This window comes from Clarias gariepinus, chromosome 2 (assembly GCF_024256425.1).
Source record: "Clarias gariepinus isolate MV-2021 ecotype Netherlands chromosome 2, CGAR_prim_01v2, whole genome shotgun sequence".
NCBI lineage: Eukaryota > Metazoa > Chordata > Actinopteri > Siluriformes > Clariidae > Clarias > Clarias gariepinus.
In genome coordinates, this window is record NC_071101.1 from 33,872,557 (window position 1) to 33,887,773 (window position 15,217).

Here is a 15,217-nt window from a genome sequence, read left to right on the forward strand (position 1 = left end):
CATGTATATAATTGGCTGTCTGGGGTGTAAAGAATGCTGTGAATTTCGTTTAAAGGGAGTCTTCAGAAATCCAGCAACCGCGGCGTGCTTGCTGATATGTAAGCATCTTCATATTGATGAATCATTTTTCATAAACACACACGCGCTACCACAGATGAGTTTTTTTTTTTTTCTCTCCTCATGTGACACAATGAACATATTTCATGTCTAGCTGAAATGCTCCTTGGGCGCCACCTTCTTGCCACATCTGGCCTCTTTTTCTTCTTCCTAAAACACACATACACACACTTCTACACAAGGATTGACTCTTTGTGAGGGCTCCCCGAGTCATAACCTCCCCTCCCACTCTTCCTCTCTTCCTTTCCACCCCCCCTTCTCTCTCTCTCTCTCTCTCTCTCTCTCTCCCCTCCTTCACTCCCTCAACCTGCACTCAGACAGTTGTGCTTAAACTTTCCCATCACTGCGCTGGTCCAGAGCCTCCTCTATAACAGGCTGGAGCACAGCCTCAGGCAGCAGAATAAGAGAGACACTTGCCCTGCTCAGATCACCTGGAGGACACACACTCACACACACCTCATCACGTAGCCCCTGGATTCCTGTTGCCTCAGTTCTGGTTGATTCATTGACTTTAAATGAGTTTGGTGAAAATAAGAAGAAAGAAGACAGCAAGTTTTTGTTTTGTTTTAGAAAAGTGACACATGTTGGGAGAGTTAGTTTGGTGATTTTTTTTTTCTCCTCAACAAAAAAGAAGACATCTGGGGTTACTTCTTGATTGGGGTTTGGTTTTATTTCATAGCATCCTGGACACTTTGAACTTTATCAGTCTTTTGGGTACTGAGAGGACATAAGCAAGAGGCCAGTCTGAGAGAAAGACATCGCTGTTGGGAGAGTAAGTCCTGTCTGTCTGTCTGTCTATGTGTGTGTGTGTGTGTGTGTGAGAGAGTGTGTGAGTATGGTTGTATGTATGTTGTTTCTCAGCTGAATTGGGCTTTGCTACGTTTTGTTGTGGCCCCTAGGACTTGCTGGAATTTTCTTTTTTCTGAAGCATGATGAACTGGTTTGAGTTAAACACATCCTGTATCCTCATTCTCGAAGCAGCGTATTGCTGAAAAACAGGGCCGACATTTATGTTGTGGTTTAAAATAAATTCTTTCATTGTCTGTTTGCATTTATACACCCAATATAGCAACACAATGAACAACCATGGGCAGAAGTTACATTTCCGTTTACCGGGCCAAGTTTACAGATGATTCAGATACTGAGAAATGATGTGTCCTCCAGCACGTGGGCTGGGATATTTATCTAATGAGCGCCTGTGTTTTGTTTTATTATTTTTTTTATTTTGTAGATTTCAAGGATGTTGTGTTCAAGGAGGATTCTCCAGCAGTGGTGCTTGGCTGTGTTTTTATTGTGTTCTCCTGTGCCACATTACGGCAGGCCCATCGACGCCCTCAGCAACAGAATGTAAGTCAATGTGCCTTTCAAACTTCACGATAAGAACTTTGATGTGTGAGTTTGAGAAAATTTGGAAAAACCAACAGTAATCAAAATGATCAAATAAATAGGTGTTGTAGGTTTTTTTCTTTCTGCTACTCTTACTTATATCACCTGTCGAACAGTGTGAGAGTCATGTGGGTGGTTGAACCAGGATGGAAAATGTGCTCATTTGGAGATCGTGCTAAAGCTTGTTTTCTTTACTAGCGCCCACCTGTGTGTTTACTTAGAGGGGGTGAACGCTCACCCTGATGGAGCGCTCCGACACCCTCTACATATCCCGCTTCTCAGATCACTCCCTTCTCAACTTGACTCAACCTTGCCAGTTACCTGCTTCCATCCGTTTCTCTGGCATCTTGTGCCACAAGGGGTTCGCTGTCTGATAGAGAGAAAGGAGCAGCAGTAGTGAGGAGTAAAAAGAGTGCAAGAGAGAGAGAGAGAGAGAGCGAGAGAGAGAGAGTGCTGATGCTGGACTAGGCGGTGGCCCAAGCCAAACGCTCTCTCCTGCTGGAGTACATTACACCGAGCCGAGTAAATGTGCTTTCATGTCCGGCGCAACCCTGACCAGGGCCCAGGATGCAAAACATAGTTCTGGAGAGCCATTTGCTTTGGAAAGCTAATCTCCCATAATGCTCCTGCACTCCTTGGCGCTCCCTGGTTTAACCTTCCAATCAGGTTTTAATGAAGAAACAGAAGGAGGGAGTGTATGACCGTGTGTATATGTCATGATTCATGTTTTAGGGGGAAAAACCTGTTTGTGTGAGAGCTAGCAAGAGAGAGAGAGAGAGAGAGAGAGAGAGAGAAAGATGTTTGACTTTGTGTTTGCTCTTCACTCATCTTGTTTTCTTGAGTTTTGCTCATATTGGGAGTTTTCCACAGTGTTAATGGAACAAGTACTAAATATTAATGAAATGGCTTCTATACAACATTACGAATAACACAGACAAATTTCCATTTGATACAGAGGCAGGGTATTTTCGGTCAGATGATACAGTCAAGTTTGAAATGGAGCAGAGAGACACACTCAGACTGTGTGTCTGCTGCCTAAAGAGCGCTGTGCTCTCTGACTGAGCTCGTTTTCATAGTTTTCGCATTACAGGGAGGATCTGTTGGAGCTGTCGTGTTGATGCAGGATTGAGCCCTGGGCTGATTCATATGTCTGCGTGTGTGTGCGTGTATATGTGTGTGTGTGTGTGTGTGTGTGTGTGTGTGTGGTCTGTAGTCCCATACAAGCAAGTTCCAAGCGTGTTTGTTTGTTGGTGGTGGAAGGTGGTGACTGGTTGTTGGATGAGAGCACGGGTTTGGCCATTCACGGCTCTGTTTAATGATGTGTGTCGCGTTGCTGAAGACTGCGTCATTTCACCTTTGACCTCGGAATAGTCAGGCTGCTCTCGTTACTCTGCCACCTACTCTGTGTAAACTTTCTTTAAAGAGGAACAGTCAATATACTCATCCTGCTGGACTATTTATCAGCACAAATAACATGCCAGGCGAATGGAAGCCTTTGATTTTTTTTTTTTTTGATTGATTGATTTTTGTCAGAACTTGTACTAATGCAGTCTAATCGTCTAATTTTAGTCCAGATAATAATAAACTCTCACTTGAGCGGGGAGGAATTAAGGTGCTGGATTTAAACAGCACAGGTCTTTCATCAGGATCCTCTCACGATCTTTGTAGGAGCTCACAAAACATCCAAAAGGGCGTTTACTGTATATAACAAGCTTATGCCGACATGCCGGCGCAGTTGACAAGCTGCCATTGAGCACAATGCCTCCTACTGGAGTTTAAACTGGCCACGTCCCAAGACAGCCAGAGAAGATCAAACACATATGCGTTCAGAAAGATTGCAGAAAGTACACGCATTACATTACAGGGCCAATTACAGGGCACTCCCACCAAAGCAGTGTTTTTTAAAACAACACAGATAAGCATCTTCACATCTTCTGGTAGACCAGAAAGCAACCGCCTGACAGCTCCAGCTTTTTTTTTTCTTCCCCTCCTGCCTCACTTTCTATCTTTAGACGCATTTGAAGTGAGCCTCCATGCTTAAGGTTAAAACAATTATAGATTTATTTATCCTATTATGTTTGTACAGCAAATGTTTACAGTTGCATTAAAACGAATTATTTGTCTTAGCTGTGATTTTTGCACAGCCATTTGAAAAAAATAATAATATTAATTTAAAAACAGAGTTAAAATAAATAAAACTCCTATAAATTTTGTTTGTTTGAGGAACATCTGAGCAGTTACTTTTAATCAATGGAAAGTATTAAAAGGGTGTGTGAGTGCTTTAAATGTAAAAATATGCAAAAATATAACTGTCCATCAAATATGGTATAAAACAGACATGAATTAAGTAGCATGCCTTGCTCATTTCTTACACAATGAAGTTTACAGGTTTTTTTTCTTTGTTTTTTTTTTTTACAGTCCCTCCTTATGAGAAATCATTAAGCAGTGCTTATTTACTTGGCATTTTCCTCTATGAGCTGACTCAGTCCCACATTCTCAATAAATCATGTAATAAGTGTGCACTAATCCCATACATGATGGCATGATAACAAAGGCTTGATTTGTTGGCATGATGAATTTCTGTCTGCTCGTGTCCCTGTCCTCTGTGAAGCATCCAAAATTGTCTCGGGTAATATTACTACATGGGTCATCCAAAAGCAGAAATATTTTGCAGTCAGTTTAGATTATAAGACAAAACTGTAAGAGGGAAAATGTATCACGAATCGGTGTATAATGCATACAATGAAGCATATCAAATTTGACATAAGGTCATGGTAGTGTATTTTCGGCCTTCTGTGTAATATAATATCATGCCAGGGGCCGTCTTAATCCAAGATTCTAAGATTAAGAACAAGGGCTTCTTGTGAGTTTAAGTGTGTGTGTGCTGACATTCAGCTTTTTACCCTTTGACATGTCATTTTATTCCCATCAGTTAACTTATCTGCGCGCACAAAGCAACTGGATTTTGGCTTGTATAGAGCAGCAGTTAATGCTTTCAGGAAAGTTCTCGCTCATAAACTATTTAGGACATGTTTTGGGGATGATAAACTGTTTTTTCCAAAGAAGGGGAAACTCATCTAAAAAGTGCCTGGTGAATAATTCTCTATAAGATCAGTTTAGCAGAATGGTAAGGAAATTTATATTCCTATTTATTCCTGAGGGTTTTTTTTTTTCTGAGACAGACACATATTTACCTGTTAAAATGAAAAGAGGGAGGAGCTGAGACTGATTCCTGAGTGGCTTATGGTGGATTAAATAAGCCATGGAAGACATTATTTCACACTGGGTTTGTTTAAATAGCGCAATCATGTAGGGAATATGGAGCCACATGGGATTCATTCATCAAGTGATGGTCCGGAGTGGCGGACGGCTAAAAAGAGGCTGAACAGGTATAAAAGAGGAATGTTCCAATGATGGATACAGTGTTTGTTTCTTTTGGACTGTGCTAAGACATGACTGAAATTGTCCTGATATGACCAGGCCATTCATCACTTCTAACAGTTCACTTATTACTTGACTGCCACCTACTGGTAGGTACTGATCCATGCCTGCCAGCTCCTACCCAGCTGCAGGAGAGCGAGTGTTAGACCCACCGCCGCTCTCCTCCGAGCGAAAGAGCGAATATTTTGAAATAGCCCCGAATTATGCTTTACTTTGGCACATTGAACTCACCAGCTCTGTGATATGTGTAATTGTTTCAAGACATTTGGACCATGTGCCCGGTATCCAAAAGTGCATACGATAGCAAAGGATTTGTTTTCAGCTGCAGAAGCAATCGTCAGGAGGAACAAGCACCTTGTGAATTGTTTTAAGTGGCATGCAATTAGATCACTAATTAGAATTAATGCTAAACAAGTTTAGGCTGCCTTAAAACTTTAATTGTCCGTCCTCTAAAGAAGGTTCCGTGTGATTATTGGCTTTTGGTTTCGTTCAGGAATGCGCAGCCAGAGACAGCTCTGATTAAGTATGTTTAAAACTCAGAGTTAACTATGTGAAGGGTGTCTTAAAACAGTTAAAAACCTCAACACCCCCACTGCAGGTCGGTCCATGGCCCTGCGCATTATTCGCATTATTCGTTTCACATCATCACTCAGTGATTTATTATGGTTAGATGAAGGGATCTGGAACTGTTGAGTCTTTTGGGGAAAGGCTGAACAGGGCCCAAGGCCAGGGGCCGAGTTTCACAAGGCTGCAACAAGGATTTGGCACGCTGTCTATCTTCGGTGTGGATTATAAAGTTAAAATGCATCATTTTATTTGGGGGTTGGATTTGGGGCTGGATTATGATTATAGTGATTATGATTGAAACCAGACGCACACAACATTTGCTTATACGCCATGGATTGCTGCAAAAATAAATGTAAAGTTGCACACAAAACCACATCAAGTCAAAACTACACTTTTTGAATGATTTGGATATTGAAATGTTGTTTCAGCAAGTTCGCTTAAGGTGCTTGGCTTAATGTGTTTAATTAACATGATTTGTACATTTTGGAATGGTGTATATTTAGTATCTTGCATATTGTACGTTATGACGTACAGGTCTGGGTCAAGCAGTGTAACTTTAAGATGTTATCTAATCTCCACCCCTCACCCATACACTCACCTGCTCTCTCCCTCTATCTATCTGTCTCTCTCAGGAAGCGGTCAGTGACGCATGCCCAGCTAATGCACGACAAGGGTCAAACACTGCATGACTTCAAGCGGCGCATGTGGCTGCACGAGTTGCTGCTGGATGTTCATACAGCTGAGCTCCGTGACGTGCAGCAGCGTGGTGGAAGTGGTGCCATCAGTGTTGGTGTTCCCATAGGGGTGGGCATGGGCATCAGTATGAGCCCAGGCACAGCTAACCCTAAGCATACTGGCGGCACCAAGAACCTGCCAATCAGCTTTGGCGCGGAAGATGAGGAAGGCACTAACCTACCCCAAGAGACCAACAAGTCACAGATCTACAAAGATGGAGCGCCCAAGGCCGGGATGAAGAAGAAGAAGAAAGGAAAAACTGGAAAGCGGAGGGATGGAGAGAAAAGGAAACGACGAACCCGGTCACTCGACAGGCCAGAGGTTATCGATCCAGACACTGGCTTCCACTTGGAGCAGCAAATACACACCACCCAGCAGGCAGCAGTGCACTAGAACACTGTCAGATTCTGACAACGGTAAAGCAACCTCATCTTACCATTTAATATTATAGCAATCTGTCCATGATGGTGGCAATCATTATGGTCAGTATTTATGGACATTATAGCCTGTGTGTGTGCAGGTGTAAGAGCACTCCATGAAATATTATCATGGCAGTTAAAAAAATGTATCTAGTATTTTCTGCTCTAAGATAACAGCAAAACAAATATCAATTAAAAAAATTTAAACATTTATTCATTTCAAGCTTTTTTTTTAAAAAAAAAATCCTATTAATAGATTATTTTGCTTATTTATAGAACAAAATGGTTAAAGCGAGCACAATTGTAGCCATTGACTTACTTCTTGTAAGGTGAAGGGCTCAAACCCCAGAACCACCAAGCTGCCACGTATATGCAGAAGTATACGTAAAAAAATGTTGATCTGAAAAGTTGTTCTGTATAAGGATGTCTGCCAGAGACTGTACATGTAAAATTTTAGCTAAATTAGACTTTTTTCAGGCATTGTTACTTGCTAAGATGTTAAATAAGCCATGAGGATAATTTGGCATAAAGTAATCTGAAGAACTAAAAACACAATATTAAAAAAATAATAATAAATATTAAGTTAACATTTTAATAGTTCTATAATATAGACAAACAGTAGTGTGCAAAAGGCTTAGACATTTATACACATTTCCATCATTTTCTTTTAATCTTGTGAAGCTGCCCATCATGTCTGTATTATTATGTTAAAACCGTTCACTAGGCACAGTTGCATGCCTGTATGGAAAGCAGCATATTATATGACAGACCATTTTTTAGATGGAAATGAAAAAATGAAATGTAGACTCCTGGGTTTCGCATGAAAATTGAAATGAGCTAGTGTTCTCCAGCACGCTTAGAAAAATTAAAATATTCATCTGTAATATTATTTATTTCTTAATTTTTAAGTTATGTATGGAAATAGTGAATGGTTTTCTACATAATAATTCAGACATGATAAACATAGACTGCATGGCGACACAGGGGTTTAGTGGTTAGCACCGTCACCTTCCGCCTCCAGGTCCTGGGTTGAAGTTTGCTTGTTCGCCCCGTGCTTGGTGGGTTTCCTCCCACAGTCCAAAGACATGCAGATTAGGCTAATTGGCGTTCCTAAATTGCCCTTAGTGTGTAAATGTGTGTTTGAATGTTGATGTTGTCGTACAAGATGGGAATAAATAAAAGTGTCACCATTGGCCTCCATTGTCCCTAGTTAGACTACAGAGGTTTCTAGATGGATGGATGAATATATCCAGTATAACAACATTTTTACTATAAATTATATGGTGGATAAGACTTTTGCACAGTAATATAATTACTATTTTAAGTATTTCAGTCTTATATTATGAATTTTTGCATAAGTATGATTATATTCGAAATAGTTTAAACATTTTAGCAGTATATTAGTGTTACTGAAAGTACACACACAAACACAAATACCTTGGCAAAAATTCTCCACTTTCATCCCCATGTTTCCACATGGAGGAAGCACACACTGTTTAATGTTGAGTGGAGGGTTGAGATCATTCGTACTTCTCAAGTCTTCTTTGCATAATCGCAACACCTATACAGATGTACCCTGTTTAGAAAAGTTATTATTCATCAACATACGCATTATGTATTTACATTGAATTATTGTGATTTAAATAGCTGAAGAATAATGTGAAATGTCTCTCTGAAGCTGACCTGGAGCTGTCTCTTTGTGTTTTGTCTTTCAGATTCCTAAGGACATTATACATTCTACATGGAGACCAAAATGCTCATGTTGCAGTATTCACTGTCACAGTGATAGTTTGAAGAGATGATAGCAAAAATCTTTATATTTATTGTATGTAAATATTTTTTATTAATGATAAACACATAATAATGATAATGATAAAACATTATCCCATTGCTCTGTGGGGCTATAGATTTTCATCTTTGTGAATACTTTTGCTTTATTCTTCTCCTTGTTTTTATATATATATATATATATATATATATATAACAAGATGATACCAATTATCAATGTCAGATTTGCAGTAATTTATTTTTGTGTTTAAATGGTGTATTTATTTTGTAAAGTTATCAAGGTGCTGCTGACCTTTTATATTTTTGTACCATAATGCACTTTAGATATATAAATATAAATCTATATACAGGTAATGCCATTAATTATCTTATGTGGTTATTTGAATGAAGAAAACAATAGCTCTCTTCTTTTTTAAAAAGCAATTTCTCTGTTTGTCTTCTCGCTTTGGCATATGTTTGTTTATGTGTACTGTTATTATTATTTTTTTTTTTTTTGTCATTTTCTTTGCTGCTGACCTGGATGTCGCACATGTCATCCACAGATCCAGTCCTAAAAACACTAATGTATGTGATTTATTTTCATTTACACAGTACAAAATGTACATAATCAGCACACACGCTCTTCAATGGAGTCATGTTCCTTGGCACTTGCACTGACTAAACAATCCTGTATTGAATGGATTAAACATCTGACAGTCACCATGCATTATTCTGAGTCCTGTATGTATATGTATGAGACACTGTGTATGTGAGAGCACTTTATGTGTGTACAACTAGGTAATAAATGCTAGCATAAACATTTATGATCGAACCCAAACGGGCCTAGTTTACTTAATTTAATGAACTGTTTAAAAGTCTACCAACATAATGAGGTTGAAAGTGGACGAAAAAAAATCAAGTTGTCAGGATAAACAGAGACATGTCCTAATTGAAGATTCAATCTTGGGCTACAGTTCTGCCTTTCATCTTCCATACCTCTAGACTGCTTGTCTCTATCGCTGTCTCAAGCCGCATGAAAGTATGTGCTTGAGAAAGCAAAGTGGGTGTGTGTGAGAAGTGAAATGGAAAGAAAAGTTGGTGTGAGGGGAATGGACCCCATGACCCTGTGAAAACAGTGTCTGTGTATTAAGTACAGTGTACAATCAACACAGTCGTGTTATACTGCTTTTCTAGGCACTTCTCACTTCTACAAATGTATACATGTGTTTGGACATATTTTAATTAGATCATCAAGGCTTTATATCCTCAGATACATTATATTGAATATATATATATATACTCCTTATATGTGGTCATTTAACACCCCTTTCTAGATTTAGTCCCTTTTTCCACTTATAATAATATCCACTCTTTAAATCTATCCCAGTGGGGTTGAGGTCAGGGCTCTGTGCAGAACACTCGACTTCCTCCACCCAAACACATTACGTTTTTAATGGAGCTCACTTTCTGCACAGCGACATTGCCATGCTGTGTGTCCAGAGTTGGACCTTTTTGTTCCAATGAAGGAAATTGGAACACCAACATAGAAAGACATTCTACAGAACTGGATGCTACCAACAGTTTTGGCAAAAACCGTGTATGGTGCAATGATCAAGTGTGTACATACTGTACTTTTGCCCATATGCAACAACTTGATTCCTTTGATCATTAAAAGATTAGTAATTAATTTAAATTTAATTACAAGAGTTGGTGGTTTTGAGACATGGCCCCCTACACCATGGGAGGGTGGGGTGGGGTTGGGTGCCCCGTTGCAAACTATAACAGGAAAGATGGAACAAAATGTAGAAAAAAGTAGAAGTACTGGTTACAAACAGAACAGTCAACAAACATCGTGGTTTTGCATTAGTGTCACTTGAATAAACCACCTACTGCCGCTGTACACAACAGTATGCATTTAGCTGTCTACACTACTGGCACAAAGGTACAGTAATTGATGATATTCTAATAAAGAATAGGGAATCTCTCCTGTCAGTCTGTAAGATGTTCAATACTGTGACATCTGTGCACACAGCCCTGGCTCTGTAAATGGGAAATAAACATTGATGATCCACCCGAATGGCAAAACACTCTTCCAAGAAATCAGCACTAGGGAAGGGGAGCCTGATGGTAACATTACATTTTAAGCTTAGTCCCCAGTAATTGTAGAGAATAAAAATAAAGGCATAAAAAAAAATTAGGAGGATGCTTGCTAATAATAAAATTTTAATTTTTTATATAAACAATAGGTTTCTTTGAGTTAATGCTAGTTTGTTCACTTTGTAGTAGTGGCCATTTGCTAACATACAACATAGCTAAGGTTAGTTAACTTAACTGGCCATGTCATTTGGTTGAACGTTAGATCATGTTATTTGTCTTTATTCTTTTGTAAAGGGATTTATGGCCACAAAGACAAAGAAAAGTCCATCAGGACAACACGATTGAAAAAGTGTTTAATATCTGGGGAAGGGTCTATGATATACACACTACAAGAGAAAGAAAATCACAGGCGTGTATGCAGACTAAAATGATCAGATAAGCCCTTGGAGAAACATAATTCAGTCTGTAAATTACTTACAGGTGAACGTCTAAATGAAATAAAATTATAGTATCACATGTAAATTATGAAACTACCTCTGTCCGAATAGAGCTTTAGGCTGCACAGAGAGTAACACAGAAGACTGCATCAGTGTTGTAGCAGGTTCAAGGAGTAAAAGAAAGGAAGCAGTGAGGCTGTCTTGGTAATAAAATTTATTTTTCACTCTTTCAGTTTTATTGCTTTTTAGCGAAGTAGAAAATGCTCACAAACTCTCTCACAGACTCTCCTGCCATCACAAAAAAAGTCACCAATAAATAAACTTTATAATGAACCACAGGTGGAAAGCATTACGTTACCTTTCGGCTTCACCCACCTCTCTGTATCTGCAGGCGCTGCTAGACCCCACCCACACGGCCACATAAACCTACAGCCCGACTCAGGCCTGCAGCTGACTCCCCACACCTTCTGACGGGAAAGGAAATCTGGCACAGCCATCTGTGCACCTGGCCTGAGGACCACCTCAAAGTTAAAGGGATGAAGTGGCAGATACCTACGAGTGATCTGCACATTGGCAGCTTTCATGCAATGGACTGATTGGAGCAGAGTGTGATCCAAACAGTGCATGAAAAAAGGTACCATTATAGTAGACCAGAAGAGTGGGGACCACCCATTTGAGGGCCAGACACTCCTTCTCTACGATGCTGTACCTGATCTCTCTTACAGACAACTTTCGAGCATCACTGAGCGCTCATTTCCTTTCACCACCGGGGACAAAGCAGCCTCCAGCCTGCCACCCCTCAAGAAACCACCATCATCAGAGATAGAAACAACTTCTCAGGATGTTCTCAGGAGAGTAAAGGTGGTAAATCTGTTCACCTTATCTTATAATTGAAATCTCTGACTAGGCATTTAGCGCTTAATATGGGTTATAAAACAAGCACATTACTTCCCGATGAAAATTCCCTGTCACTGTATACATTCTTGAGGCAGTAGCAAATTCCACTCTGCTAATTTAGCCAGTGTGTGGAGTTCTGTTTTCAGGCAAGAACCTATTGAATATCATTCTAGCTGTTTGAAGGTCCCTCCTCTTACTAATGTATAAGAAGTGGCATCCATACAATATTTCAAACAGGAAAACCTCATGGGGGCTTGTGGAAGCTCTCATACTGCAAACAATAGAAGTTCTAGATTAGATTTAATTCAAGTTTATTGTTTTTGTGCAAAGTACATGTACAAAACCAATTAAATGCAATTAGTCTCTAACCAAGTGGCCTATTTACAACAAATAAATGTAGTAAAGTCAAGTCAAGTCTCCTTTTATTGTCACTTTAGCCATGTACACTTTAGTACTTCAGGACCAAGGTGCTACATACAATACAACATAACATAAATTAACAAAACTAACTAGCTAACTAAGAAACCTAATTAGCTGGCTAGCTGAGACAAGACAGGTGCACAGGTACAAAGTCATGGGTGAAAAGGAAGTATAAGAGAGGGGACAATATACATCCCAGAGGAACTCCAGTGTTGAGGGTGAGGCAAAAAGAAGTGAGGTTGTTTAATTAAACATACTGTGGACTGTTTGTAAGGAAGTCCAGGGTCCAGTTACAAAGGGGTGTGCTGATGCCAAGCTGTTTTAGCTTCAAGACTAGCTTAAAAAGGCTGACTGTATTAAAAGCAGTTAAATTAAGAGCTAAAATCAACAAACACAAAAATGTCATAATTGTCGGGATTGCCCAGGTAAATCAGGGCATAATGGATCAGCGTGGAAATAGCATAATCTGTTGACCTATTGGGGCCAATGAAATCCAGAGTAGCTGGCAGACAGGCTTTAAGGTGGGTTATCACCAGCCTTTGAAAACATTTTACAATGATTGGACAAGTGTGAATGGATAAAAGTCTCTAAATGCTGTTTTTGGATTGCTTGTGCACAATTGTACTTTAAAGTATTGTTCATCTGAACAATAAACTGGACTGGACCCACAATTTAAATGCACTGTACAAAAAAGGGCAGGGCAGGCTGTATCTGCTGCGGAGGCTCAGGTCTTTTGGAGTGCAGTCCACTCATGAAGTCTTTTTATGACTCTGTGGTGGCATCAGCCATCTTTTACGGTGTGGTCTGCTGGGGCAGCAGCATCTCTGCTAGGGACAGATAGAGACTGAACAGGCTGATCCGGAGAGCCAGCTCTGTTCTAGGATGCCCTCTGGACCCAGTGGAGGTGGTGAGTGACAGGAGAATGGTGGCTCAGGTGTCATCTCTGTGGGATAACATCTCCCTCCTCTTGCAGGAGTATCTGACAGCACTGACCAGCTTCTTCAGTGGCAGGCTGCTGCACTCACGATCTGGGAAGGAGAGATTCCGCAAGTCTTTCTTACCAACTGATGTCAGACTGTACAACTTATACTCTGACCACATACGCACAAACGATTAAACACACACATCAAATATACCATGATAGTTGGTACAGTAGGTGTGCAATATTATGGCGGAACATGTTAACTTTATAGTGATGTGCAATATCTCTAGTCATGTGCAATACTATGGTAGAATGTGCAATTTTTTTTAATGGGAACCACCATAACTGGGCAAAGTGCATTTTAAAACATTTAAAATATTATTGTAAATGCCCAACTCACACTCTGTATGCATACATATCCTCACTGGGTACAAACATACTAATTAGTCAACTGTGTTTACTTATAGTCTAAATAGATATTTATGTATCATTTTTCTATTTTATTTTACTTTATTTTGTTGTTTCCAAATTTTAACTTTGTGCTGTCCACTTGCTGCCGTGGCAAAAGTAATTTCCCACTTGTGGGACTAATAAAGGTTTCTCTTATTTTATCTTAAAGATGTACATGAAGACCTCAACCAATTGCATTGATGCATCTTCATGCAATTTCATTCTCTAAATCAGGGGCCTCTGCATTATGTGTATTCACCATGCTCAAACTTTTTGCACATTCTTGAGACCTGAAAAGTGAGATTGGCTGCACACATGGTAATAGCTCTGCTTTGAGTATAGGCTCCCTGATCTCCTTTTTGAAGCAAGCGCTTTAAAGACAAAGGGCTTGTAGGGGAGACAGTTCCCTGCTGGCTGATTTTACATTAATGACAGCCTGAATCTCTTGCTACATGTGTTGGTGGTCAGCAGAGTTGAACTTAGAAATCTGCTGATAGTGTTTGTCTTTGCAGATTTCTCTCCTCAGATTGGCCCTAACAATGCTGTAGTCCTCCTGGTTTTCAGACCTGAAGGCTCTAGTGCATGCTTTTAGGAATAGCCACACCTTCCGGTTCATCCAAGGTTTGAGTAGAAAAATACTTAGAAGTGCTGATTAGTGTGGGTTTAGCCTTAGCTAGGTGTGTCCACTTCTGTTTTCAGATCCTATTGGCTTCCATATCTGATTTGATCCTTGCCCAAGTATGCCATGCTCAAGACCACCTTTTCCACAGATTGGGGCACAGTTCTTGAACTCTTGCCTTCTCACAGATCAAAATGAACCAGACTTGGGGGTCAAGTGTTAGTCTGTAGCCCTAAGCTTTTTACTTTTTGTTTATGGTCTTTGCACCAGTGCTGACCTCCAGTTAAAATAAAAAGCTCCCTGTTTTGTGGCTTCCTTACAAGCTCTGGTAATAACTAATCTAAGTAGAAAATGAGTTCAAAATAGAGTTTTGTAAGTGTAATTAATATCCTGTAGTGACTGACTGTCATAACTTAGAATTTTGCAACTGAATCTTGCAAGCATATGCAAGATTAGTGCATACATAAATAAGCAGAAATATGGCAAAAATCATTGTGGGTGCAATTATAAGTCATGTGTTACATGAATTAATTAAATTGTTTGGTCAGACCATCCATCTGCAGGGGGAGACAACTCTGGTATCAACACGATCACTAGCACAAAGTGATGCCCTTGTGCAGTCTGAGCTAATGACCCAACAAAGTCCATGCCAGTTCTCTGAAAGGGAATCTTAGGTATTGGTAGTTTTAATTTGGTGTGGCAGGAGGATTCACTAGGTGACATCACTAGGTGACTAGGTTTTTAGCATGTGGTACACTACTTTTGCGCATCCCTAAGAACACTTGGCTAATACAAACAAGCCATGAGAAGGTTTAAATGTTTTATCTACTTTTAAATGTCCTCCCATTGGATTCTGATGAGCTGCCTGAAATAACATTTCTTGACAGTTTTTTGGGATTAGTGATTTTGTCACTTTCTTTTTAGTTTAAGTGCACATCACTCG

General features: G+C 39.8%; 1 protein-coding gene across 1 annotated transcript; it reads left to right on the forward strand.

Annotated features, from left to right (window-relative positions):
• Positions 1–457: 457 nt before the first annotated feature.
• pthlha (parathyroid hormone-like hormone a) lies at positions 458–8,593 on the forward strand. The gene is made up of 4 exons (XM_053485690.1): positions 458–889; positions 1,349–1,464; positions 6,144–6,662; positions 8,381–8,593. The coding sequence occupies exons 2-3, from the start codon at positions 1,358–1,360 to the stop codon at positions 6,637–6,639; spliced, it is 603 nt and encodes a 200-aa protein (XP_053341665.1). The 5' UTR covers positions 458–889; positions 1,349–1,357; the 3' UTR covers positions 6,640–6,662; positions 8,381–8,593.
• The last annotated feature ends 6,624 nt before the right edge of the window (positions 8,594–15,217 follow it).